Source organism: Xylocopa sonorina, chromosome 5, assembly GCF_050948175.1.
Source record: "Xylocopa sonorina isolate GNS202 chromosome 5, iyXylSono1_principal, whole genome shotgun sequence".
NCBI lineage: Eukaryota > Metazoa > Arthropoda > Insecta > Hymenoptera > Apidae > Xylocopa > Xylocopa sonorina.
In genome coordinates this window covers 12,205,344-12,231,635 of record NC_135197.1, presented here as the reverse complement: position 1 = coordinate 12,231,635, position 26,292 = coordinate 12,205,344, and the positions used below count along the sequence as shown (strand labels likewise).

Genomic DNA, 26,292 nt, shown 5'->3' with positions numbered 1-26,292 from the left:
CTAGTCCGAGCAGCTCACGGGTACGCGACCGTCAAATTTGACGCGTAATTATTTTATTTCGCGTCCAGCCACCGAGCCAACTTCTCTCGCGGCGGGGCGACGCGGGGAGGTGGACGAAAAATAATTTGCCACCATCTTCGCCGGTAGCCGACGCGAAGTGATCGTGGCGAGGCAGAGAGGAGGAAGCGGAGGAAAAACGGGGGTGGAATTTTTGCGCAGCCACGGGGGACCGAGATAAAGGGGTGACGCGTCGTGTAATTTATCAAGCCGACGCGCGGCGTTAATTAGACGCGACGCATCACTGCTGCGAGTTTTTTCGGCGCTACAGCCGAAGGATACGCGGTGTGCACCGGTCGCGTCGGTCGTTAAATTGTTACGCTCCGCCGTGTGGAAAGAAAGACGCGGGTGTCGTCGCCGGGACCAAGATAGCGACGGCCTTAATATATTTTCAATAACCGAGCTATCTCGGGGCATAGGGTCTCGAGAGTTCCTCGGGATCGATTCGACAATTAGGGAAACGGTGGCGGCGATACAACGAGTTCAGGGAAGAGATTACATTTAACATTGAGCCCGTCGCGTACCTGCTGGAATCTGTAATCGAGCGGATGCGTTTTCTTTAGGTCGAATCTCGTATCCCGGCGCGAAGGACGAAGCGAATTGGGAGAATCGGACGATTTCTCGCGCCGAAAGAACACTTCCAGACGATTTACGAGTCGATTAGCATGGTAATACGCGATTTACGCCCGAAAAAGCCTTGGCCAAACGGGTATTTTTATTCTTTTCGCCGGAACACGATCGTCGAGACGTCTCGTGACTAAATTTGTGAAAAGATCCTTGCCAGGATACCGGGCGAACCGTGCCGAGTGGACGAATCGTTGAACAAAAGAACTGGTTGCGATATTCCGTCGGTGAAATGGAAGGAATAAAAAAAAAATCGCCGTCTGTTCGTTTCGTTCGATGTAGGATCGCTCGTTGAAGGTACGATAGTGCATCTACTTCGCGAAGCCATGTCCGGAGATAACGAGAAAGTTTATTCTTCGAACGTTCCCGATATATAATCGATGACTAGTTCGGAAAAATGGGAGAGAAAAAAAAGCTGAGCCACCAGGAGGGGAGGACTCGATAAAGAGTCGAGCGAAGCGTACAGCAAACGCTTACAGGGTAATTACAGGGTCAACGGGCCAAGGAAAACGCCGTCCAGATACTCTCGAGTCGAGGTCATCGCCTTTGAGTACTAGCCAAAGAATTTTCGATCCACCATCGTGGCTGACTCCGCTCCCGACACGGTTCCCTGACTCGAAACAAGAAAAACCAGACAAAAATTCGCGGCCGACTACTCCCTGTGCCTTTCTTATTTCCCATCGAGAAACTTTAGAGCCTTTTAATGTTCCGCGATATTTGTGACCAAGCTACCAACGGCTGATTGAATTTCCATTTAAAAAAGAGCGCACACACACGCACGCAAACACGTAAAGAGAAAACAGTCGAGGGACTAATTTCAAGTAGATGCAATAAAAAAAAAGCATATAGTTTAGGTGTAAATCGAAAAATATATTCCGTTCGGTTCACTTACCATCAGCTTATCCCGGTCCAAAAAAGGAAGATCGCTCCCCTTGATGTCCTTCGACTTGAAAACGTCCGCATAGCGGTAGAGATTTAGGGCAGCCATCCATTCGACGACGTTTAGAGACGTCCATTCGCTCACGGGCTGCCGGAAGGAATGCGAGCAAAGATCAGACGGTGTACTTTCATATCAGGAAGCTTCGAGAGAGAAGTCAAGTTCAGAGGCGAAAACGAAAGAATTACTGCATCGGTTCACGGCGCGCGTTCGCGGATACGATTAAACGATTTTTTTCGCCAACGAAATTACGTAATTGTCCGGTAATCGTCTGCAGCGAATTCCAAACCGATAAATCTCGATGACGCGTGTGCCACTTATAAAAAAGAAAAATCGTTCGTAGAAGAACGCTTGTGTAAACAGAGTGAATAATTTCTTGCACGAACGCAATTGAATATTTCGTCAAAAATTCCGAGCGATACAATTCCGGGGAATTGATCGTAAAAACTAATCGAAACAAGTTATTGGAATATTTTCGTCATTATTACAATGAATAATCGCAACGATATCGCGTGCTCCGCCGTACTACTCACCGTAAGGGGCAGTGACGCAAGTAGATTCGACCGCCTTATGATCAGACGCGACGGTCGAAACGCTCGTACGCACCCCCTCTACCCTTCCGACGTCCTTTCTACGATTAAAACCGTACGAGACCGGAGGAAAACACCAGTTACAATTCCGATCGACGGCACATTATCGAAATACATCGTTTATCTTCCGAACTTGTCCCCGACTGCGAGGATGCTGGCGAACACGTCCACCACGCGACCAGAAACACAGATTAGATAGGACTGGCGCAACAGAAGAAAGAGAGGCGACCAGGGAGGAGAACGCGCGCGGCGTGTACGTACGTGAGCAATATCGAAGAGTGCTCCGATAAAAAGCGAAAGCGTAAAAACCACGAGAAAAAGAAGACGTAACCTTCTCTGGTAACCTTAAGTCTGCGATCGTGACACCGCCGAGATAACGTCCCGTATCGAGCACTCGGGAAGAGATTCGTCAACGTTCACGCGATTCCGTCACCAGACAATTTACATCTTCGATCGGGGCCTCGCGAACGATCGACCGGAAATCAACGATTATCACTGCCGAGCGTTTCGTTTTATTTACAGGAAACGGCGCCCGGCGCTTGCGGGAGTAATTATTTAAACGCGACGCGTAACTAAAACTGAACCGCGCGTTCGACGGAAATAAGAGCTGCGAGCGACGCTCATCCGTTGGCCTCACGCTAAAACTCGAGGCTAGCCGCGCCAAATCGTCCCAGTCAATAGAAACGTTAGCCCGCTGGTGCGTACAAATATGAACTCGGTGACGCCCGCGTGGTCACCTGAATTCGTAAACAGGGGATAACCCCCGGAAACCGTTCGGTACCATTCTATAATTAATCGAGGCGATCGGGGGGAAAAAAAAAAAAAAAGAAAAGGCTTCCGATCGCCGCTCGCGACTGGAATCTTCCGGAAGAAAATTAACGGACGAACCTCGGCGACGAGGGAGCATCGATAAAACGTTGGATATCGCGCGTGAATTACAACACCACGCCGGGTGAGCCAGCAAAGATTAGCCCGTCTCCCCGAAATTCGTAGCAGAGACAGCAGCGGTGTCGCGATTTAGGTCATTACGCCGCAGAATCGCGAATAGGTTTCGCTCTGATAGTGTTTCTGTACAAAGTTATGTTCCGAGCAGACAGTAGGCGGGCAAAGGGGGAGACGCCTATCCGAGGCACACTTCAAATGCTCGGAAACGGCGGTGAGCATGTGCACGCGATTTATGTAAATTAAACGGAGAGACGCAGATAAGCGCAGACGTCGAACCAGTTGGTTCACCTCTGAAGGCAAGTAACTGGGATACGGTAAACAATTTTCCTTGTATATACGTCGCGCTTTCTGCTACCGTGTGCCGCGAACCTCGAACAAAAGCGTTCTCCCCGGCGCTCACGTTCGAAAGCCGATCGGCGAGTAACGCCGCGTCGAAATTAATTTCGCCTCTCTCGGTCGTTGTTGATTTACGACGCCACGATACCGTTTCAAGTGGAATACCGAGTCATCGACGTGACCTTACTCGCGTCGAGGACCGCCCGAAATCGTTACTGCGATCGTAAACCTCGACTTTTCACTATAAACAGAATCGGCTGTTAACGAGGGAATTTCAATTAACAGCCACTCGAGGGAAACGCATATATAGCGAAGAAAGTCGAGATAGAGAATAACGAGCCACTCGAATTTGTTCCGCAACTATTTCCAACCGAACGATTCGTCTTCCGTTCGAAAATAATCGATTCTCTTCGATCTTTCGCTGCCTCCTCTGAACGACTAAGCTAGCATACGTTACAAAAACGAATGTGGAACGCATGCTATCGTCTTTTTGGTCAGCGATAAGAGTAACGTTAACTCCGATCGCAATTTATCAATGACAACAGTCGAACACGTGTCAACGCGAGAAAACAATAAATAAAAAAGCAGTTGGTTAACCCTTCGATTCCAATAGATACCGCGATTGATATCGAATGAAAAAAACAAAAGGAAATGATCGAAATTGGATCGGTCGTTCGATTCGAGATATCGCAATCGAAGGGTTAACCAGAGAAATCTGTGATCGTACTGACCTTGTCCTTATCGAGAACCTGGCCCGGTAGCACGTGACCCTTGCTATTCCATTGGCAGAGGTGCTGCCCGCTGTACTCCGAGCAGACCACGTGGAAGCACGCATGGCACTCTGGAGGACATAGAGAACCGCACATGCAGCAGCACTGATTACGCCTAACGGCCGACTGGGGACCGACTCCGGCGCCCTTCTGAAGGGCGCGCGGCCAGCAACCACCACCCTCGAGGCTCTCGCGAGCGATCGAGTTCGAGTAAACACCTTCCTCTGCCACCAGGTCGTAATTATGACCGTTCATCGACGGTTCACCGTTCTGCAGCTGCGCGTCGTTATTGCACAAACATAATTGCTGATGAAACGAGATCGGCTTCGCGCAAGGGAACAACCCCCGCGGCCAGAGACGCGCGAATTCCTCTGCGCTGGTAACCGGTAACCTCGCCGGATGTTTCGACTCCCAATCACGACGGAACTCCTCCGTGACGACGGTCAATCGTGTCTTAGGAACGTATTGCCTCCAATAGAGAGGGTTGCTCACGAAATTAGTTGCGGTGGGCTGTGCCAAGGTGAGGAAGCAAGAGGAGGCGGAGGCGGCGGAGGAGGAGGAGGAGGAGGAGGAGGAAGCTACGTTGCCGACAGGTTGATTCGATGGTTGATTAACGGACGAGTATCGTTTGAGCAAGGATAACGCGACGGCTCCTTTTGGTCTAACCGGTTCCGGTGGTACGGGCGCAGGCTCGTTGACGGGCATGGGTTTAGTCGGACCGGCAACAACGTTCGTCGCGGTGGTAATCGTAATGGTGGACTGAAGGTCATTGTAGGTCCCGTTGCTCGCGATGGCCAGCAGGTTCGCGTGAAAACTACGGGGCGGTGGTATCTGTTTGGAGTGCAGTTGGAGATTCGACGTAACCGAGGTGGTCGAGTTCGCCGTGACGGTCGACGTCGATGCCACGGCAGCGTTCGCCGATCCGGCACCTTTTCGTAGCATGTAATTGTCCGAGTCGACGGCTAGGAGCCGCGATATGGCCGTGGACTTAGCCTTAGTGTCATCGTTCGGGTTCCCTTTGGGCGATACTTTGGTCGTGTCTGTCCTGGATTTCGTCTCGGCGAGCTTCTCGTGTTCCTCCCTGTGCTCGGTGCAGCCCGTCGTCGCTGCCGCTGCCGTTATCGGGTTAAAGGGATCGTGTATCCTGCCGTGTAAGCTGACCGCAGGCTGCACCTGCGAGGCAGCGGTCGCAGCAGCTGCGACGGATGCGCTCGACGCCCGCTTCATCGTTCAGGCCAGTCGTCGCGATCATGAAAATGGAAGCTCTCAGCCACGGACTAGGTTTTATTAAACGCTTCCGCGAAGGCCGTCGAGCTGGTGTTGCTGTCGCGTTCCGGCGAGTCCTGAGCCGCCCTCGATCGTCGCGAGTCGCCCCTCATAGCGTCGTCTTCGCCTCGTCTGCCCCGAGGTTCCCCCGGTTCCGCCTCACGGAACACCGCACGGTATCGAAGCCGCGACCAAATTCTACTTGTTCCACTTATTCCCCACCTTCCGTATTCCCAGCTCCACCAGCCAGCACCACCACCTTCTCGCCCGCGACGAACTCTCGCGTGTTAAAAACGTGAACGCTTCGGACGAGTCGCGTCGCAAGGTCACTCGCATGTCGCCACCGACGTTCCACCAACTTTCCTTTCCTCTTCGTCGTCGTCGTCGTCGTCGTCGTCGTCGTCGTCGTCTTCTTTTCTGTTCCTTCTTTTTATTTCTCCTCGACAGAAACGCCACAATCAAGCACACCCGTGATTAGAGATTCGTTGGAGTATAACTGCAAGCGGTTCGTTGATCCCCCGGCGCCTTTACCTCTTTTTTCTCACGGCCAGCGACGCGGCACGCGATCCTCGATTTTTCTCTGTTTCTATTCGAGGGACTTCGGTAGTCGTCGCTTGAAACCGGCCCCGTCCAATCGCCGCATCGTTAATTGCCAATCAGCCGTAGGGAAACGTGTCGTTTCGTATTCGATAGTTAGCTTATCGCCTAACACGTCGATATCTTCGGGTAGAAAAGATTCCACTGGGTATTAGCGTGAACAGAGATAGAGAGATAGAGAGAGAGAGAGAGAGAAAGAGAGAGCGAGAGTGACAGAAAGAGAGAGAGAGAAAGAGGGAAAAGGAGTAAGGGTGGGAGAGAAGGTCCGTCGAATTTTCAGTGGGTAACCTCTCTTTGGTCGACGTGATCCAACGATATGATTCGCGGCTGCGTTCTCAACTTCGTCCTATATTATTAATATGCTCGAAGTGGAAATAGACGGACAGCGCGGGAGTCGGATAAAGAGAAGAGAGTAAAAAAAAACGGGACAGAAAAAGATGGAGCGAGTAAGGGAGGGAGAAAGAGAGGAAGAAAGAGTCGTTCCCGTGGGTGTGACCTCGTGTAAATTCGTTTTCCATAAATCTCACTCCTTCCACTCTCTCTCGTGCGCGCACACACGACCTTTGTATAAACGCCGAGATTCGCCGAGCCGAACGAAACCGGTTTCGTCAAGCAACGACACCGAACGATTTTCAACGTAGCCTCCCGCGAGCGTGTATAGACGAGAAGAGAGGATCCTCGTGGGTTATTCGAGAGAGTAATTTCCAGGTGACCTTAAAGCGGTTCCCTTCGTCAATTAGATCGAATTATTTTACCAATGCGGTCGAACAAGGTTTTCTGCTGTCGCGCACGCTCCAGATCGAATCGGTTACGCGGATCGAGCGACATGCACGTTGCTTCATCTCCGATTACGCTGTGCCTGTCCAAGCAAACGTGTCCGTTAACATTTGTCCTCTTCTTCGTTCCTTCTTCCGCTGTTCCTTCCTCTGACTTTTATCCTCTCGTGGAAAAAAAAAATGAGCTGCTCCTCGTGCCTTTTGAGAATCAACCTCGTGCGCGCGGACAGATCGAGAAAGCGCGATGAAAAAAAAAAGAGCGCACGTCGGTGCTCCGGATCTTCGTAACCTTCACCGTCGTTAATTGCGGTAAAACAACCGGCTCCTGTCTGCCGTCTTGATAGCGTGCGTTAATTCGAGACGAGTTAGATATAGTTACAAAGTAGTTCTCGAGTTGCGATCGTTCGCGGTAAAAACGTGCTCGTTTAATCTTCACGGGTTCACCACGAGTCACACTTAACGTCGCACGTGAATCGGCCGATTTGAAAAAATAGAAATCTCACAATCTCCCGTGGATGGGTAGGGTACAACCGGTCAGGAACGTTTGCGTATCCTTCGTTTCTCGCGTAGCAATAACTCGATGTCAGTTCGAACGATCCGCGCACAGATCATCGATCACGAACACGGAACACATCCGCGTTTGCCCTTATCACGACCACCAGAAATCCGCGACTGCCGCGTCTCCCTCGGTCTGCGACTCGCGTTCTTTCTCCTCGATAGATCACTATGGAGACACTTTACCAACAGCGAGTCTACGGATCTGTCGGTAAAGCAGTTCGGTGCGGACGATCTTATTACCTCGTTCCTTTTCTCACCGCACATATATTCTTCTCTCCTTGTTATACCGCTCCGTCCGGACGAGCAATTCCATTAATTCCTTTTCTAGTCGACGTTCGAACGAAAACTTTTGCTCTCGATTTTTTCTAATTTACTAGCTAGATAATGTATGACCAAACTTTGACACTTCACTGAACAGCTCCGATACACTTGGAGCGAGTCTTTTCTATCGTTAATCGAGTACCCCGGCTTAGGAAAAGCGTGCTACCGAGCTATCGTGTCAATTTAATCCGTCGTCCGATTGGTTCACACCGGAATACCGGCGTATACGTGCCAACTCGGAGAAACAGCGCACGCACGGGATGGAAAAGTCCACTGGGCACTGCACTTTTTGCACCGGCAGCCTGCACCACGCGCACACCTGCACATACGACGACGACACACACGTCACTTTCTGCACATATGTGCACGACACCTATCTATCCATCTGTCTCTTTCCCTCGCGGTGCTCCTCCTTTACTATCTTTCTCTTTCACGACCGCCGTGTCGTTCCTTCACTCTTCTCGTCACACACGCACACAAGCTCTCCCTCTCCCTCTCCCTCTCTCTCTCTTTTCTTCCCTCTCAACACTATTGTTTCTTTCTATCACGTTTCGTTCTCTTACTCTCTCCTTCTCTATCTTTCACTCGTCCGCTGTTGGCCGTGCACAGCCGGTCTACGTGCCGACTACTAACCGTGGGCCAAGTCTTCAATTTCTTTCCCTTTTTCTCTTATCTTTTTCGTCTACTCGTCTCTGCCTCGCAGCCTGTCTCTCACTGCTGTCCTCCTACACGATTCAGCGAGCTCGTTCCTCGCGATTCTAACGAGTTTTTCCGTTTTTTTTTTTTCTCACTCGACGATCACGGTAAAACTCGAGCCGCGAGTTAGATCAGTGGGTTCGAGATCAGCCGAGCAAAGTGCACACCGTGTTTAAGCAACACCACGAATTTCCCGGAGCGAACACCGGTCACGTACCACCGATACTTGGCACGGACACACTCTCTCCTCTAGCTGTCGGATCTTGGTCTCTCTCCGTGTGTTTCTTCTGGCTCCTCCACCTTCGCTGATCGCTGCGACGAGCCGTTAAACAACTTTTCCACGGTTTTCGTTCCAACACACTCTCGGCCCCGTTCTTCGTCGACGGACGTTCTCTTCGCCGTTGCCACCGGCCGCGAATCATACATCTACACGGACGATTCCCTGCCAGAGAAAATATCTCCGGCGGCTCGGCGCACAGCTGACCGGCCGGTCCGCCAAGTTCGGTCAATAGCCATAGCAGTCGCAGCCTGCCGAGGGTTGCTCGTGCTCGACCGTCGGCGTTGCACTTCGGTCCATTCCGCCTCGTTTCGGCTCTTCCCGTGGCCTTTATGCGAGCCACCTCCGTACAGAGCGGCCGCCAGACCCCGTGCTTACAGAGAGCGATCGAAGCCGCCTGCTTCGTGGAAATTCCACGACCATTCTCTGCCGCTCGGCTTACACGCTTCTCACGCTCGCTGGCTCTCGTCTTATTTCACTTCGAGTAGAAACAGACTCTCCCGCGAGTCGGCCACGCATTGCCTCCCCGCTGCACATTATCAACGAAAGCCTAGCCACGGTGTTCCACACCAATCGAGAACGGGGGCTCACGATTATCGAAATTCTACTATCGCTTGATCGGTGGCAGAGGTTGATGGCTTTTATCAAGTAAATACCAGATTGCTCGACTATTTTACGCGATACGTTACCTTTTTGTTCGTTCACGGTTCTTTTCTCTCTTTGTTAACGTAACGAGTGATCCCATCGTTGCGAGAGGAACGAATCGACTTTTAAAAGAGAGTCGTAAGGATACGTTCGATACATCTGCGCGGTTAATTAAAAATTACCATCGACTCGCAATCGGTCTGTCAACTCGGGCTTATACTCTTATCTCGGACCAGCTGCGATAAAGTCTACCGAACGAGGGCATCTGCAGTTTCTAAGTACACGACGGAATAAAGATCCGGGTTAAATAGCTGATATAAAAGTCACGCTTGAGAAAAAAGACACCGCTTGGTCGCAATCGTTCGTGACTAAATCGAGCTGGACCGAATCTCGTGTAGCGTAGCCTAGGCTACGTGCCTTCTCCTCGTGAGAAATTGTTCGACCCCCGTATGGATCGTTCGCGTCGTACGTAGATCCTTGGTTTGACGACTCGAAGATTCGGGATAGATAAAAATTCCATTCGGTTCGAGCGCGTAAAAATAAAGCGATAATAAAACGGGTCGGTTGATACCGGTCCCGGGATAAACCTCTTTTCGCAGTCCTGAAAAATTCAATGAGCGAGAACCGTCCGCAGGATTGAGAGAACCGGCGGAAAGCCTCTCCTTCCTCCGTCCGCGTGGTCACCGATCGAGCCACGTAGAGGAATGCGTGAATCGAAAATCCATCCTCCTTTACCCCCGTTGTAAATGTCAATGCTGCCGGGGTCCCAGAATCTGATTTCATTCTTTACGATCAGCCTTTACTCTCGCTCTTATCGTGAAAGCGCCGCGAGTGCGAGACGTTCAAGTGCGTACGCACGTGCTCTCGCGCGCACCAACAAGGGCCTTCCCCCCGTTGGTACTCGAGTCACATGAAAGGGCCGGCGCGCGTGTTCCTCGTAAAGGGAAGAAAGGGATGTGAAAGTGAAAAGCGAGTTTCCAAGGTAAAAGAGGGGTGACGCCACACAGAAGGATCCCCGGACGTAGGATGATCGAATGCGGCCGCGCAGACGCCCTTCCCCCAGTGTCCTGTTCAAGGTCACAATACCAACGATGCACCAACCCTTCGCCCGCCGTTTAAAGCCCGGAAGGACCGATCGATTTCGCGTCGCAAAGCCAACCGATAGACCCTTTCTCGACGAGCCAGTAGCTGCTCGCATTTCACTCGACGTATTTCCAGTTATTTTTAGAATTCCCCGGTAGTGTCAACGATTTCATATTACCGTCCCGGTAAAGATGCGAACCGCTTTCGTCTCTTTCGTCTGGACCATTTTGAGTAACGGTGTACAGCGAGGGTAACGATAGCACAACTTTAAGTAGAACGATGACGCCTGACAGACAGCCGAATCGAGTATTCACGGGCGGACGAGAGACGATATAGCATAGCGTTTCAATCGAGTGGATTTTTTTCTGCTTTTTTTTAGCTAGAGAGAACGTTTTACGAGCCATTTCTCGGCTACGTGTACGAAGGCAGGCATCGTGAGAACGAAGAAATCCTTAGGCACTCGACCCGTCGACGTTTACCGCGAGAATCGAGTTTTCCTTTTGGCGCGCGCCGATGGTATGTTTCGAATCAGGTCGAAAGAGGCGCGGCGCGCTTTTCACGCGCGCTCCACGCGCGTTATTAAATATCTCTGTTGCGAGAACCTTGCTTGATAACTTTCAACTACGCGCGGCCGTAAGTCCCGTGGCTGTTCAAATAAAAGCCTCGGCAAAAACTCGCTTAGCCAGATGGGAGGGCGTGCACCGAGAGTAAAATTTTACGTTCGCCCTAAAACGACCGTGGCGGCACGATTCGGAACATCTGGATTGCGCTTGAAAACTTTACCGGAAAGTTCTTAAGCGTACTTAACCGTTAACTACTCGCGTTATTTAGTCGCTGGCTCGGTGGTAGTTGGTTAGATTTCGTAACAGATTCGATAACAATACTGACTGGAAACGAGACGGTTTCATAGAGGCAAAGATTTAAAGGTCAATTTAAAGGTAAGCCAAATTTTCGAACGTTCGTACGGTTTAATATTCCTGAGCACAGTGGTGGTTGAAAGGGTTACTACGGACTGGTGAGCGATGGATCGTCGGTGCAGATCGATAGATCGGCGCGGTCACGCGCTACCGCGTGCAAACGAACGAGCGTCGACAGCCGATCATAAAGAGGACCCTGTCGCCATCTTTCATTTTCTGCATACAAATCTTATCTTCGCGACCGTGCACAGTCGGCGTATCGAAATGATACAAACAAAACGGGGAATTTTTTCGCGAACGCTCTAGTTCGACTCGATTAGCCACGAGCATTTAAATGGACATCGCGATAACAATACGCGCCATTGTACTTGACTGACTGGCAGGGGCTCGCTCGGGGCGGTATCGGCCGTTCGGACCCGCTCGAGGAATGTTTATCGCCGCGATAGAGAGCACTTTTATTGAAGATAAATAAGAAAGTATTCCGTGGTTGTCGGTGCCTCGTCGACGAGTGGCACAGAGATAGATTGTAACCCTCAACGTTCGATAGAACGTCCCCAGATTTTCTTAACAATTCGCAAGACCGATCGACTTCACGATTTAATTACGGATCCGAGATAATTGATTACCACGAATTAGCCAATAACGGTACGTCTCAATTATCAAAGTCCAATCGTCCTCACGGACTACGATTGCCAACGTGACCCTGGCGACTGCCAATTTTACCCCGTAAGACCGTGCGTTTTGCCAGCGGCGCAAAGACGGCGAGGGAATGGAAAAAATGTTTCCAGCTGTTGTAAACTCGCTCGATCGGCGTCTCGGCTCGTATAATGGCAACGTTCCCCCGTTTCGCTTCCGTCAATGTTTAAATACGACAACGTGACGAAGAGACACGCTCCGGTGCGCCCGTATAATACCAGTAACGCGGCCCGCCCGTTTTTTATTCCGCTCATTTGGCCGGCTGACAATTTCGTACGTCCCGCGCGTCGCGTTGCGCGGCCATCCAAAGAACTGACGTGCAAATTAATTTTCCAACGCCAGGCTACCGCGCTCGATCGAGAGAAGCGACCGTATAGAAGCCGTGCACGGCGAGTCGATTGCATCGATGTATCGGTTACGTAACCATGTAAATTGATTCGTAAAGATTCATGACTGGCGTCGTGTTTTTTCTCTCCGTTTTTTTTTTCTTTCTCGCAGTCGCGCGTTCCATGTTCGATCGGGACGGAATAACGTTACAAACGATCGCGTTAACAACGCTGGAAACGTCTTCGAACATCGGTCAGACCGGGTGAACAAACGAAAGGAGACACAGAGAAGAGAGAGAGAGAGAGAAATTGCTGAATCTCCAGCTTGGCTCGTCGGTCTTGGATGCAGAGAACCGCGAACAATGACACAGAGGTACATAGGAAGCGTGGGCGGTAGATTCTTGGTAACGAGACGAGTTATGGTGCAGCGTTACGTAATCGACGAAATTGCGGGTGCTTCGACGGTGATAATTAACAACCGACGTAATTGCCGAACGGAAAGTGGTCGCCGGGGGAACGCGGCTGCGAATCGCGTCCTTCGGTTTATGCATCTCCGCTCGTATCTCGGCGCACATCTTCTCATGTAACTCGAAAGGAAAATTGCAGATTCTATTTTCGCATCGAAATCGTTTCGATGCTAATTTTCCTCTAAATACGAAGTATCTTGGAAATATTTCAAACCAGACGTACGTATAGCTGCCGACGTCAAGTTTCACTCTCTCTCTCCTCCTCCTCCTTTCCCTCCCTGTTCCTCCCTCGAGGAGAGATTGACGAGCAGCCTCGTCGTAACGTTGTCGTTTTAATTCAATGAGAGACAGGATGGGCGAGCCTCGGTTACCGCAACCCCTCGATTGACTGTGTCGCGAGACGTATCCTATTCTACTCGCGTCGGCTCCATCGTTTACCCCGGGAATTCCGAATTTCCCATAGCAACGTGACGGTGCACTCCATTACCCATGACCTCCGCCCTGAGCCTGGCTGCCTCTATATCTGCGAATCAATGCAGCTCGATTACGTGCATCCCGGCTCTACGTGTCCATACGCGTCCATATACGCGTCTACGCTCGTATCGGCTGGCCACCGAAACGCGGCCTAATCGCAATCGGAACGACGAATCTCTTTGTCCCACAGTTCTCGCTCGTCTCCGCTTAATTTATATGTTACGCGAGAAAATAGAGAGACACGTCGAGCGGAGCGTGGAACGGGAACGCCATTGGTATTCCAACGAAAGCGAACGCGATTCATTATATCGCGATGAATGCGATTCGTTAGCGATTCCAGGCGAGACGCGCATCTCGGGATCTTACGGAGAATGGAAGGATGCCCGGGTGCATTGTTTATGCGAGCAGATCGGATAAGAGAGGTTGTAGCGCGAGCCACTTACTTTCCCGCGGCCAATTTAAATACATGAATTTTACCGCGCTCGAGCCCCCCCTTGGGAGGGTGGTAAGTTTGTCCAGGCGCTACCGCCGGATTCCGAGGGAATTCCACCCGGCGAGAAGTACGCGAGAGATAGGTGGTTCTAGTTTCATCCGGCGACTTCCGCGAGTCACTGGAACATTGCCTGAATAATTTCGATGGACTCGCCCCGGCTCTGCAAATATTCCGCTCATAAATATGTATGGCGTTATAAATCGGTTACGCGCCAAGATCGTCGCAAGTGTATTAGAAAAGAACAAGACCGAGGGAAAGGATGACGAATGAATTTCATTGTGCCCGGAGCGCAGGAGGGTGCGGACACCGCGCGGGGTACCAATCCGGCCATCCAAAGTTGCCCGGGAACTTATCAGACGGGGACGCGCGGCGGTTTATTGAAAGCGGACGCCCGACGCGTTTCCTCTGGCCGTCGATTTAAATTCGCGCACGATCGCGAGACTTTCTCACACCGCGCACATAACGTGAATAGCAAAAAGCATAACGTTGTTCGCGACCGGCGTCGCATAACTTGCCGATACCCGAGGTCAGCCGCGGGGTGAACGAAAGGAGAGGCCAGCGAGCCGCGCTGCGAATCTCCGTGGAAATTCGCGTACGAACGTGCGCGCGCGGATTCGGAACGAATCGATGAAAAACCGGTCGTAAATAGAGAAAACCGACGAAGATGATTTTCACCGTCGAATCTCGCGGAGAAACCATCGCGATCGAGAATATTTCTTCCCTCTCTCTTCTCTCTCACGCGATGCGACGCCAACGCGTTGCACGCTCGGGAAGCTTCGCATAATGGAAAAACGTGAAGAATTATTTAGGCGAGTCAGCGAGCGTCGCTGAAAGTACACCCGAAAGAAGGAACCTCTCTCTCTTTCTCTCCAGAGAAAACGAGTGAGACGGAACCGTGCATACCGAGGAGAGGAAAAGAGTGGGCCCGTGAAGAAAACGCGAGACTGAAATTCAAGGTGGAAGGAGCAGAGAGAAAAAAGTATAAGGACACACGCGAAACGGCTAAACGGTCGTGGCACGAACGAACAGCGTTGGTGCTCGAAGGTGTTCCGAAAGAGGGAACTCGCCTGCTCGAGGTGGACGAGTTAATTTTAGTTTAATCGACCGACTTGATACGAGGAGCCTCGCGTACGAGCCTCGGTGCACGTACGTAAAGTAGAGGCGTACGTAGCCGCGTACTCGAGAACGAACGAGTCGAAGCACGCCTCCTATAGATACGGAAGGACTTGGCTATGCGTCGCTGGCTTACGTGGAACTTCGACGACTGCCGCTTTTCCCCACCGTCGAATTCACTTCCGAGTTTTCCCGGCTCTTGGACACGGCCGCGTCACAGAGTCCAGGGATACGGGAATCCCTACGTGACTGAACGCGACGATTCGCAGACGAGATCCGCGACGAGAAGAACAATGGTATCGAAAAGCAATCGAAACGAGTTACTTTGTTATACCATCGTCCGTGTTCAACAAAAACTCGCTGAATAACAATGCGAACCACGCTTTGCTCGACGTGATCGAGCAGACAAGAAATACGCGTTTCATTAACGCTTGAGAAGCATATTAAAATGACTCAACATTCGACATCGTTCTTCCTCCACGGTACACACAGGGATTCATTTAGTCGTCGACGTTTCGTCAAGTGTCCACGTTGCTGCGAATCGATCGAAGCACGGCTGTTTAAGCTTAACCGGATGATACTCGTAGCACAACTTCAGCAGCCGCGACGAGGCTTCCGTTTCGGAGTCAAAGTGCATTCGGATCGGTCGTGTAAATGGGACGGGGTGAGAGGAGGAGGAGTAGGCGAAGGAGGAGGTGGTGCGTTTCGAGGTCGTTCGGATCGAAATCATTCAATTAAGGTCACAGAGTGCGAGACGATCGTGGCGAGGTCCCCGGGTGTCGACGCGACGACGAGCGCAGAAAAAGAATACGCGCCTCTCCCTCCGTGGCCCTTTCGCGCGGCAATCAGAGGAAGCCATCGTACCTTCGCGCGCGTAGCGAAACGACGCGCGGCCAGGCTACCGGTAAGAAATACGGAAGTCGAGTGTTCCCCTCGGGCGATAAGAATGTGCAGGGCGTTCTCCGGAGACGAATTGAATACAAATCAGACCGGAGAAGGTTGAAGTACCCGGGCGAACGCGGGAGCGTTCGAAGGAGCGACTGTGTAGGGTCGCGAGCGTGAATCCGCGGGCAGCGCTAGGTCTCCCCGCGACCCGTGACCGGAAACGACTCTCGGTGGCCCACGATAAACGCGTACACGCGTCGATTCTGCCTGTGTAACTGCACGTTGGGTACAAACAACTGTACCAATACACACACGTGCACATATTGTTTTTTAAATCTAATTTTGTCTACTTATTATTGAACTATCGTTGTATTCGCGTATCGTTCTCTAGCGCCGTGAACCGATTCATTTATAGCGCAGCTGTCTTACGGTGGAAATTCCGAAGTAAAGAACTGCGATCGATCGAAATTGGCGGTCTCGTGGACGAAATGATTTCGATGGGCGACAGGGGTTTAAAGAAAGAAAAATGGGAAAACTTGCGCGTCTAGAACGGTGAAGAGGGACGGAGACAGGGACCGTTGGAAGCCGGAAATCGAGGAAAAAAGGGGGGAAAGCGGCGGAAGGGCGAAGCGCTTGCGCGACGAGCTCGTTTCCATGGCTTCGTTCGTTTCACGTAGCAACAGGAGGACTTTTGACCCCGTTCGATTGTCCTTCGAAACAACTCGGTGCCTCATCGTTTTCTCCCGCTTTGTCGGCCGAGAGAGGTGAAACGCATCGTTGAACCGCACTTAGGCGTCGCTCTTTTCTTCGAGCTTATCGCTCGCGCTGTCTTCGAACGCGAGACTCCTCTTCTCGAGCGACGTTTCTTCGTTTTCATAATTCGCTCTGGCGATCGCGCAGACCGAGGGTACGCGGTTCGTCGATGATGGAAAAAAACAGAAGGAGAACGTATAGACGGAACAGGTTGCTTCCGAAGCAACCGGGATTTGCATCGTTGATGCCAGCCGAGAGGAGGAGACAGATTTTAGCGATGATTAATTTCGAAAGCGTCGATTACGTATGACGCACAAGTTTAATTTTACGAACAGATCGATCCGCGATGAAAGCCACGTTAAGTGGCACGTAGACGAACGACACTCGTAACGGAATAATTTCAATACCGTCCCATTATGTTACAAGCGAATTACGCACCGAGCGTTTCCCTGGGTAGCGGTCGAGTGATTCTACAAATGAATTGTCTCGCGATAAGGATCGCGAACCTTGAACAATTTCATTGTCCCCAGAGACATTAATCGTCCGCGGTTCTTCTACACTGGCGCGTTACATTTCTCTCAACTTCCATCGGTGGCATCCACCTGCTTATACAAATTATTAACAGCTTTCGCAAGCGGTCTATTAAATGCGAACCGGATGGGCTACTTTTCCGAGGGAAAACACGGGAAATTTTCCAGCGAAAATCTCTCGCGCACCGAGAGCCAAGTTCTTGTGTAAATCGCAGCCAGTGACGGGGAAAATGCCATTTTTCGGTGCCAGGTCGAAGAAAGGAGTCGAGAGGAATTTTTCAGTCGAGCTACCAGTGACTTTTTCGCCTGACGACTACGAGGCGAACACGTTCCTTTTCAACGGTAGAACGAAAAAGTTGCCGATTCATTTGAAGAAGAGAGAGAATATCTTAGCGGGCTGAATAGTGACACGGTCTACAGTCCGCCTTTTTCAGACGCGACGAGAGTGTACTTTGATGCAACTCTTTCATCCAGCTTCTTTCCAGTCTACGCTTTTTCTCCACGCTTAGTTTCTACCGCAAGTATGCGATTGCACGGACTTTCACTCCCGTTTCCTTTTTCCATCGAATTAAAAAAGATTATACTTTAAAATGATCTTTCGCTCTCGTCCCATTCAGTTCGCAACGCGGCGTTTTCAACCGCCTCCTCCTCGGTACACGCGTGTACAATACCAGCACCGTGACTATCGCGAGAAGAATGAATCTCCAGCAAGGTTAATCGATGCCCCGAAGAAAAGCCGATCCTCGAGAGCGAGTCCAAAACGAACAGTCATAGTGCGTCCGCGAGTTCTTAATCGAATCAAGTCCCGAATCGAAATCGCAGGAACGTGTCGGACGAACGTAGGTCATGGAAGGGTGCGGGTGTTCAAAAGCTTGCCATAGAGAACCCGTTTCGTCGTGCCGCGTCTGAGTCGTTTCCCCTTTCCCTCTTTTTCTACTTCTTTTCTTCGGAACACGTAGGCGCGCTTAAATGTCCCGCGTAACCGAATGCACCGATTTTCAAGGATTAACCGCAGGGTGCCGGGATGGTTCGCGCGTGATCGGTAAGGTGAACGAAACGAGCCGGCTGAAAACGTGCGAAACGAGCGTTCCGCACGTAAGCGTGATGTTACATCAACCGCATCTCGGATTTCTGCTTTCTTTCGTACGATTTCGCGCTAACGCGACCGAGTGAAAAAGCGCTCGGCTCGCGCGCCCGTACGCTACGTGATCGCCCGCGTCGCGTCACGTCGCCGTCGCGCCGCGCGCCCACGGTGGTTTCCTTTTCCGAGCGTGAAATCCAATGAAACGTAAGTAATTTCGTTTGCACAGTTGCCAGCCTATGATATCTGCCGCTGGCCGGTATGCAAGCCGATATATTCGAAGGGAGCCTCTGCTCCTCTACCTCTCTTTGCTCGCTAATTCTGTATCTTCCACGTATCCATGGCGAGAGCCGAGTCTATATTCGGCGTACGCGCGCACGCCGAAGATGCACGAATTATCATGGAACGGGTCTGGACTTATCGCGCTGGGACACGATACATCGCGGGACCACGTCGATGATGACGTCCGCGTTTAAAACTGATGAGTGCGTTCGCGTCCGGATAAAAGTCTCGACGCGGTCGAAGATGAAATGCAGAAATAAGTTATTTTGAAATAAGCGAACGAGTATAGTATAACAGGGTATTATAGGGGGTGGTAGAGGAGGGGAGGGGTGGCGAGAGCGCGATCTATTTCTCGCTTTGCGATTATAAGTGTAAAAGACCGAGGTGGGATTAATAATAGACGTTAAATGGTATCGATCCGATGTGTAACGGCATAATGGTCGCGGTTCAGGGATTATTCAAGAAGTTGTACAAATTTAAACGGCCGCAGGGACCACAATTTGTTGAGGAGTAGCTACGTTCCTGAGTCATACGATGGCAGGGAGCCGATGGTGGGGAACAAGAGGGACAGGAGAGGGTTGTGGAGTTTCAGAAAAGAAACTGCCGGCCGAGCTGGAAACGAACGCGAGGTAAGGTGAAGGGGGATACGATAGCGCACCACTTGAAATCACCGCGACTGCATGTGTTACTATGCTACGGTGCCGCCCTCGATGGTGATCGAGAAAACGACGATGAACCACGTTATCGACCCTCGCCGTTTGCCTTCGAAGAGGGCGACTCTGGAGCCGCGTATTTTTCGCGCGGTTGGCACAACTTGCGATACGGGAATCGCATTTTAAAAATGTCAATCGTTCGATATCTCGATCGTTTCGATTTTATTGCGATTCTCGAACTATTTGAATTGCTTCATGGTGACCTTATGATTTTAAAAATGTCAATCGTTCGATATCTCGATCGTTTCGATTTTATTGCGATTCTCGAACTATTTGAATTTCTTTATGCTGACCTTACGATTTTAAACGCGGTTTATCGATCATCGAAAAATCATTTATTTTGGATCTACGTGCGACGCGAACAATCGTACAATCGTAAAAAATATTACTTCTAAGAATAAAACGGTTGGTACAACTCACCTTTACATTTGACTCCCACTCTTCCAGTGCCCCAAACATAATCTTCACCTGTAATAGTAAATAAAGAGATGAATAAGATTATAAAAAAGATCGTAGTTTATGAGGTAAGGTGATACTTACAATGCTTACAAAGGACAGGGGTTAAAAAATATATATCTATGAGGACGTGATTATTCTTGGGTTCTGTGTTAGCGGACTCAGCTACATATACTGTAACAATAAAGACGACGATTTAGTAAACTTTCTTAATATACTGCGCGTAGTGTAATTGTAGATTATATTATGTACCGTATGGGCCATTGCTGAGGGTTACATAAGACGACTCTTCTTCATTATGAGTGTCTAAGTACGGTGATAAGTTTCCTTTCAGCATTAGGACTTCCTCGCGTGTATCTTCGGTGTCTGAAAATTAAGAAAATTCAGTCCTTTAAGTTTGAAATGTTTAATTTAATAAATTTTAGAATTCAAACAAAAATATTGTTACCGGTACAAAGTCTTCCAGTAGTCTCTCCTGTTGCTCACACAAGCACGAGCACTGTCTCCTTTCTCCTCCAAAATGAAGCGTTTATCTCCAAAGTTTATTAAAAAACAATCACGTTAACATATTATTTTCTCCATGGAAAAATATATTTAGAGTTAACTCATTTGTCAGTCATACATGGTATGCAAACGCGAATAATCTTGCACAACACTACAATCACAGAACATAATCTCTCCTGACCGTTATGCATCCTCTTCTTAGAGACTTAAAACATTTTTACTTCCCTTCGGTTGTACCGCAAATTTTGTCAGAACAGATTCTTACTTGACGATCGATGTACACTACTTAAGAGTATTTGTAACTGTTTGAGCATCATTTGAAAAACTGATTTTTACCAAATATAGAGAAATATCGTATAGTTATTATATCTTCTCTTGGAACTAATTTGATTCTCTTGTCGATTATATCAAACGGCACCACAATTATCAAAAACTTACAGTAACTCTCATTTAAGGCTACTCTTATGTATACATAGAATTATATTTAAAAATCTTGGTTGATAAATATATATATATATATTTATATATGTTTTTATGTATATGTATAGCAATGTATGTAATGATGAACTATAATGATATTTCGAGTGTCAGGTCCTCTGAGCACGCAAAATCTAGCCAAGTAACTTGATATGAACACAATGACAACTAGTCGTCCATGACAATGCGATGCATCATGATTTTATCATTCTTTCTTGCATTTCTTTCGTGGAGATCCGGAGCTCGAATGTACCTCTCCTTTCGTACAGATATTTATATCATTCCGTCTCATATCCACAATCACCTTTCCAAGCCTAATGCAATTCCTGTAACATAAATCAATCTTTATGAAGCTCTGCTAGAAATCTCTATGTTTTCTAGAAGCTTCACGGTAATAATTTATAACACAATACAGATATAACTTCATTAAGTCTTTGACTATCCATAATTAAGATCCTTGGTACATGAAACACACCCACAAAAAGCAAATACATCAAAGCAGCCACCGGACAAAAAGTGCTGTATGATAATCTTCATAAAGCATAAATAATTAAGGAGATTTGGACTTTTATACTTTCTTTTTATGAAAAGAAAAAAAAGAGAAGGAAAAAGATACGAAACTTATCGGATACGTCTCTGCGAGCAATATCGCGAACGGTGAACGTAGGGTTTTAAAACCGAGAAAAGTTATTGTCAATGAATTATCAGAATTGTACGAAACTTGTTGCACCGCGAAATATATTCGCGAATATTACGATAGCTGATTTTGATCACATGGCGACACTTACACACGTAAAATTGTACAGCGCACGCCTTCGACGTTGAATAGCGTAACAGAGTTTACATGCGTGTTAGGTAAATAATCGCGAAAGCAATATTTCTCGAATCCTCCCAATGCGTTCACTTTCCACTTGTACGTAGCCGTATCTCTTGCACGCTGGCAAACACAACGCCCAAAAAGTAATCCAGGCAAGATTAGGCTTGTTACGGGCAAGAAACTCGACGGAACGATCGGTGGGGATGCGAGAGCTAGACTTGACAATGCAGATATCGCGGAGTCAATTAAACGTCAAAAACACTACCTTCGCACTTCGGCACATCGGGCTATCGAGGTTCTGAGCTTCGGTTGCCGACAGATCGTCAAGAAAACTTTGAAAAATCAAATGATAAGTGACAAAGAATTGTTTCCCTTGGTCGCAACACGTACGAACACGGTTAGGCCAGTCTAAGCAGCTGAGGGCGCTGCGATTGGTTATTGCTTACGTTTTGCCAGGATGAGAAACCTACACTTTCAAATTTGTTTCACACTCTATTTACTTTAATTTTTGTTCACATATTATGTATATTATTCTTTCAATATTTTTTTTCATCAATTTATGAATATTTCTTTTCTTCTCTTATATCGCTATTCTCATATGACGGCGGTAAAAGTTGATGAAAAATTAATGTCAATTTCAAATAGATTATTCATTGAAAAATTAATAGTCACCTTTGTAGTGTTTCTCGTTAAAATAAAGTTGAATACGATTACGATGTTAAATGTTATTGTAAAATAGACGCGATGAATTAGAGTGACGATTGCGCGTTAGGGTCCCTAGATCTATCCCCACTATTTGCCAGTCAGTTCACGATAGGTGTATTACAGAACGCGATACAGATTGACATTTGTCTTTTTATTCTCACGTGGATGAAACATACCGTGCTCTCGCGAGACAGCATTCATTTCCTAATATAGAGATTCAGGACACGGTGAACAAAGGCACAGCATTACCATGGTTCGTGTGATTAGCCAGGAAACCTACGATGAAGTTGTTAACGAAAATATGGAACAATTCTCGATGACTCCCAAGGAAGCTATAGAAGACGCGGTAAAACAATTCGAGGCTCAGGTATTGCAATTTGTTTACTTTGTTTTTCTGACTTAAACAAACGTAGAAAGTGTTGGTTAAATGATCACGAACGTCATTTTTGTTTGTACAATTCATCGTTCGTTGATATCTTGAGAATTTTAGTGATATTCGGCACATTGACATTCTTGAAATTTCAATTTACATGAGTAGTCAATTCATGCTTGCATTAGATATATTTTTATCCGATGAGTCAGTTGTCGTTTTTTTTTTTTTTAAGTAGAAATGTAGTACAGCAATAAATACTTAAATCGTTTTCATGCCATGCGCAATTGATAATTTAATTTTCATACTAAGAACAATTTGTCACAAATATTAGGCAACGCTACATTGAAGCGGTACTATGCTCGTGCCAAGCACAATGTAGAAGAATACTAGAATCCAAATAATCTAGAACAGATTACATAAGTGCACTTAGTGCCATGGTCGATTTTATCGTCTCTATTTTTATAGGGTGTAGACTTGAGCAACATCATTAAAGATTTAATTCTGAATAATGACAATGAATTGATCGAATCTTATTTGAATCAAATTAATATCGCCATACAGGACAAAAATTATGATAATATCCATCATATCTTAGACAAACTTAGAAATGAATTAGATAAAGATATTTCATATAGAGTATATGCGGGTAAAAAGGGGGCGTATAATAGTTTAATAAAATTGATGCAAAGTTGCCCTAATAATGGCACCATTATCAAGGCTGCGTTGAAAGCTATTACTTCATTGATGACTGGTAATCCAGACTTATTGAATCATGAAGGAGTAGCCTTGCAAATACAGTAAGAATTTATTAATAGTTATGATTGAAAACAATAGGTAATAGTCTCTCGTTTGTAAGTTACTCCATTTGTTAGGATTTTAGATAATTACCCAGACATTCCAACATTACAATGTCTTTTACGGTGGATCAGGGAATGTTGTATAAAGCACGAGCTAAATAGGCAAAGTATTTTCAATGCCGATATCTTTAACAAACTTAAAAAGATCTTAGTTCGTGATGACGCATCTGGGCCTGAGTTGAGAGATGCTTGCGCCGTGATCAGGGCTCTGGTTTTAGACGATGATATCAGGCATGAGTATGGGAAAGCTCACGAGCATGCAACCGTAATTGCAAAAGGGGCCCTCAATGTTCTTACTGGGCTGATGCCAAGTAAATAGTATTTAGTTGCTCGTACGTTTTAAAACAGTATTGTACGCATCAGATTTTAATCTATCCATTCTGTCGCATGCAGGATATAAAAAGGATAGAGGGGTTGTAGGTGATTTAATGATAACTTTGGCCGCACTGATCGTGAGAAACGAATTTTGCCAAGAAGTAGAGGAGGCAGGAGGGCTAAAGTTTGTTATAGACGTGATGATTGATTATCCAGACTCTGAGAAGTTAAACTGGCAGGCTTTGAAGTTATTGAAAGCACTCGCTGGGAATGACAATGTGAAATCTCAGATTATAACTTCAGGTTGTGGCCCTATAATTGTCTCTGCTGTAAGCAGACTCAGAGTAAGTTTACATTAGTGTGTTGTGGCTGTTCGTGAAATATGTTCGTCATTGATACGCTCGTCTCTCGATTTTTCCTCGCATACGCGACAGAATGATTCTTTTGGGGTAACCAGCGCGAAGACATTACCGAATCGGTCCCCGTGTAAATCCAGAGACGATTGTATTCAGTATTGCTGTATATAGATAGGAAAATAGTGTTGGTATTGAAACGTTAATCACACCATAGGACTCTGAGTGTGTAGTTACGGCTGGACTTGCATGCATTTCCGCATTAACACTGAGGTGTTCCTCAAACGCTGGTGTGTTTTACGATTGCGGAGCGCCACTTGTAATCATAGACGCGATGAAAGCTTATCCTAAAAGCGTGAATGTCTTGAAACAAGCTGCTTGGGCTATACGAAATATGTCTGTAAGAAATAAGGCCGAGTGTTCAGAATTTGTTGCTCACGGTGTAGAGGATGTCTTGGCGAGTGCCCTTCGATTGCACGGACCTAAGATCGAAAGTGACGTGAAGGCAGCTCTGAGGGATCTTGGATTGAAAGTAGAATTGAAGGAACGATGGACCGGGAAAGGTGTATCGATGAGCAACGGGACCGTGTAACTGCTACGGCCGTACATCTTGCAAATGTTCCATGCAATTTTATGTTTGCTTTAAAGTACGATGAATAAATATTTGAAACTAACAGCTTTAGTATTTTTCGTAGCGTATAATAATATATATATTGGTTTTATAAGTTTTTTTTTTATACTGATATATATTTATATGTTGTGTATTAATAAACGTCTATCTTTAATACGATAAAGAATGCGACTGATGATTCATGACCACACATGTAGAAACCACTTACATGGCCAGTTATCTCGTCGCTTTGGTTGCGATGTCACTTGATGAAATCGAACTTTTATTATTCGCAATCTTCTTTATTGAGCAAACACAAATCACCTCTTTGTCAACACACGAATGATACATTATCGAAGATTTATTTGTTCAGTCGCGGTTTACGCGATTGATGTATCTTACTTGCTAAACATTTCGGACAGACTTTAATTCGGTCTCTGATCTGATTCGGTATTTCCGTTAAGTGTAAGCTCGATTTGAATCGTTTCGATATTTCGGATTTTCATGTTCCTTTTGAGCAAAGTCAGGTGTTTTCGATATACACGTATCCGATTATTGGGGATAACAGCTGAAATTACATCCATCATTAAACACGTAACATCCATGTATGGTGTGTAACATTGAATCTTCCCGATCAGTCTGCGATCTTTCGTTTTTTTCCTTCGTACATCTCAACGACAGAGATACGTACGACGGAAACCTTCGAAAGTAAGAAGTTCTCATAAAAATATCTCTCGCAAAAGCTGCACCTTCCCGATTCCACTCTCACAGACACGACGCTGAGAAGCAGAGGATTATATTTATGAAAACTTCTCGCGAGCCACGAAGAATGTTCTCCGAACATTTTTCGTACACCATAGAATACACATTTACGAAGAGGAACCGTCCGCCGATTTGCGGCAGTTCCTTACATCGATAAATTCATCGTTAATTATTCTTCGTTGTACTTCACTCCTGCAAGAGACTACGATTGTATCACAGTCTTTGACGAGATCACATTTGCTGGCGAGCACTAGCATCGTGTCCCGAGCGAATGTGATAATACAATAAAGCAGACCTCTATCCACGCAAGAAAGATACTCTCGAAAGTAAACGAGCAAAGCATATTAAAATTGGAAACGAATGAATCACAGCGGAGATCTCTACGCTTTACTTTCATAGATTGCGCGAACTGTACTTATAATTGGAGAAATCGTATAAAAAAATATATATGTATATTTATGTACACGTTCGCGAACGAACTGTATATGGAAGAAGATAGGCGAAAGAGATTTTAGAAAGTCAAGTTCGAGCTTCGCTACCCTATCTATCGATCGATCGATTTTTAATTGCTAAGGTACGTGCGTGCAATTTCTAAGTGCAGAGAAAGAAACTTAACTGTAACTCCTGTGAGCGTGTACAACGGCTACAAAAGTGTGCGTATCTGAAATTTCGAATCGAAAAGTGTCTCGTCGGATAGTACCGATACGCACGAGTGTACTTTTTGTAGCCACCGTACATGGCGAGATGCAGACACCGCTTGTATCTCATCGAAACGCATGTCCTCATCGTGAGGTACTTGAAACTCTTCAATGCCGTCCGACTACTCCTTTCCTATCCTCGCTACACAAGTCACCA

At 47.5% G+C, this 26,292-nt stretch overlaps 2 protein-coding genes across 5 annotated transcripts in view; one reads left to right on the top strand and one right to left on the bottom strand.

Moving 5' to 3' along the window:
* Window positions 1-21,879, bottom strand: part of Pi3k21b (phosphatidylinositol 3-kinase regulatory subunit alpha) — a 344,756-nt gene extending 322,877 nt beyond the window's left edge. For 2 of the 4 annotated variants that reach the window (XM_076895572.1, XM_076895570.1), the window contains exons 1-2: window positions 4,221-7,066; window positions 1,574-1,708 (exon numbers count right to left, since the gene is read on the bottom strand). In XM_076895572.1, coding sequence (XP_076751687.1) covers window positions 1,574-1,708; window positions 4,221-5,486 — 1,401 coding nt within the window. In that variant the 5' untranslated portion in view covers window positions 5,487-7,066. Of the gene's footprint in view, window positions 1-1,573; window positions 1,709-4,220; window positions 7,067-19,628; window positions 19,677-19,748; window positions 19,839-19,916; window positions 20,031-20,112; window positions 20,972-21,433; window positions 21,589-21,727 lie in introns of those variants that run through there. The other 2 variants (XM_076895573.1, XM_076895574.1) reach the window with 2 other exon arrangements.
* Window positions 21,880-22,265: 386 nt separating this feature from the next.
* On the top strand, window positions 22,266-24,853 carry LOC143423789 (armadillo repeat-containing protein 6 homolog). Its single transcript, XM_076895350.1, has 5 exons — window positions 22,266-22,534; window positions 23,006-23,337; window positions 23,413-23,708; window positions 23,791-24,056; window positions 24,283-24,853. Exons 1-5 carry the CDS (start codon window positions 22,418-22,420, stop codon window positions 24,655-24,657), a joined length of 1,386 nt encoding a protein of 461 aa, XP_076751465.1. The 5' UTR covers window positions 22,266-22,417; the 3' UTR covers window positions 24,658-24,853.
* The last annotated feature ends 1,439 nt before the right edge of the window (window positions 24,854-26,292 follow it).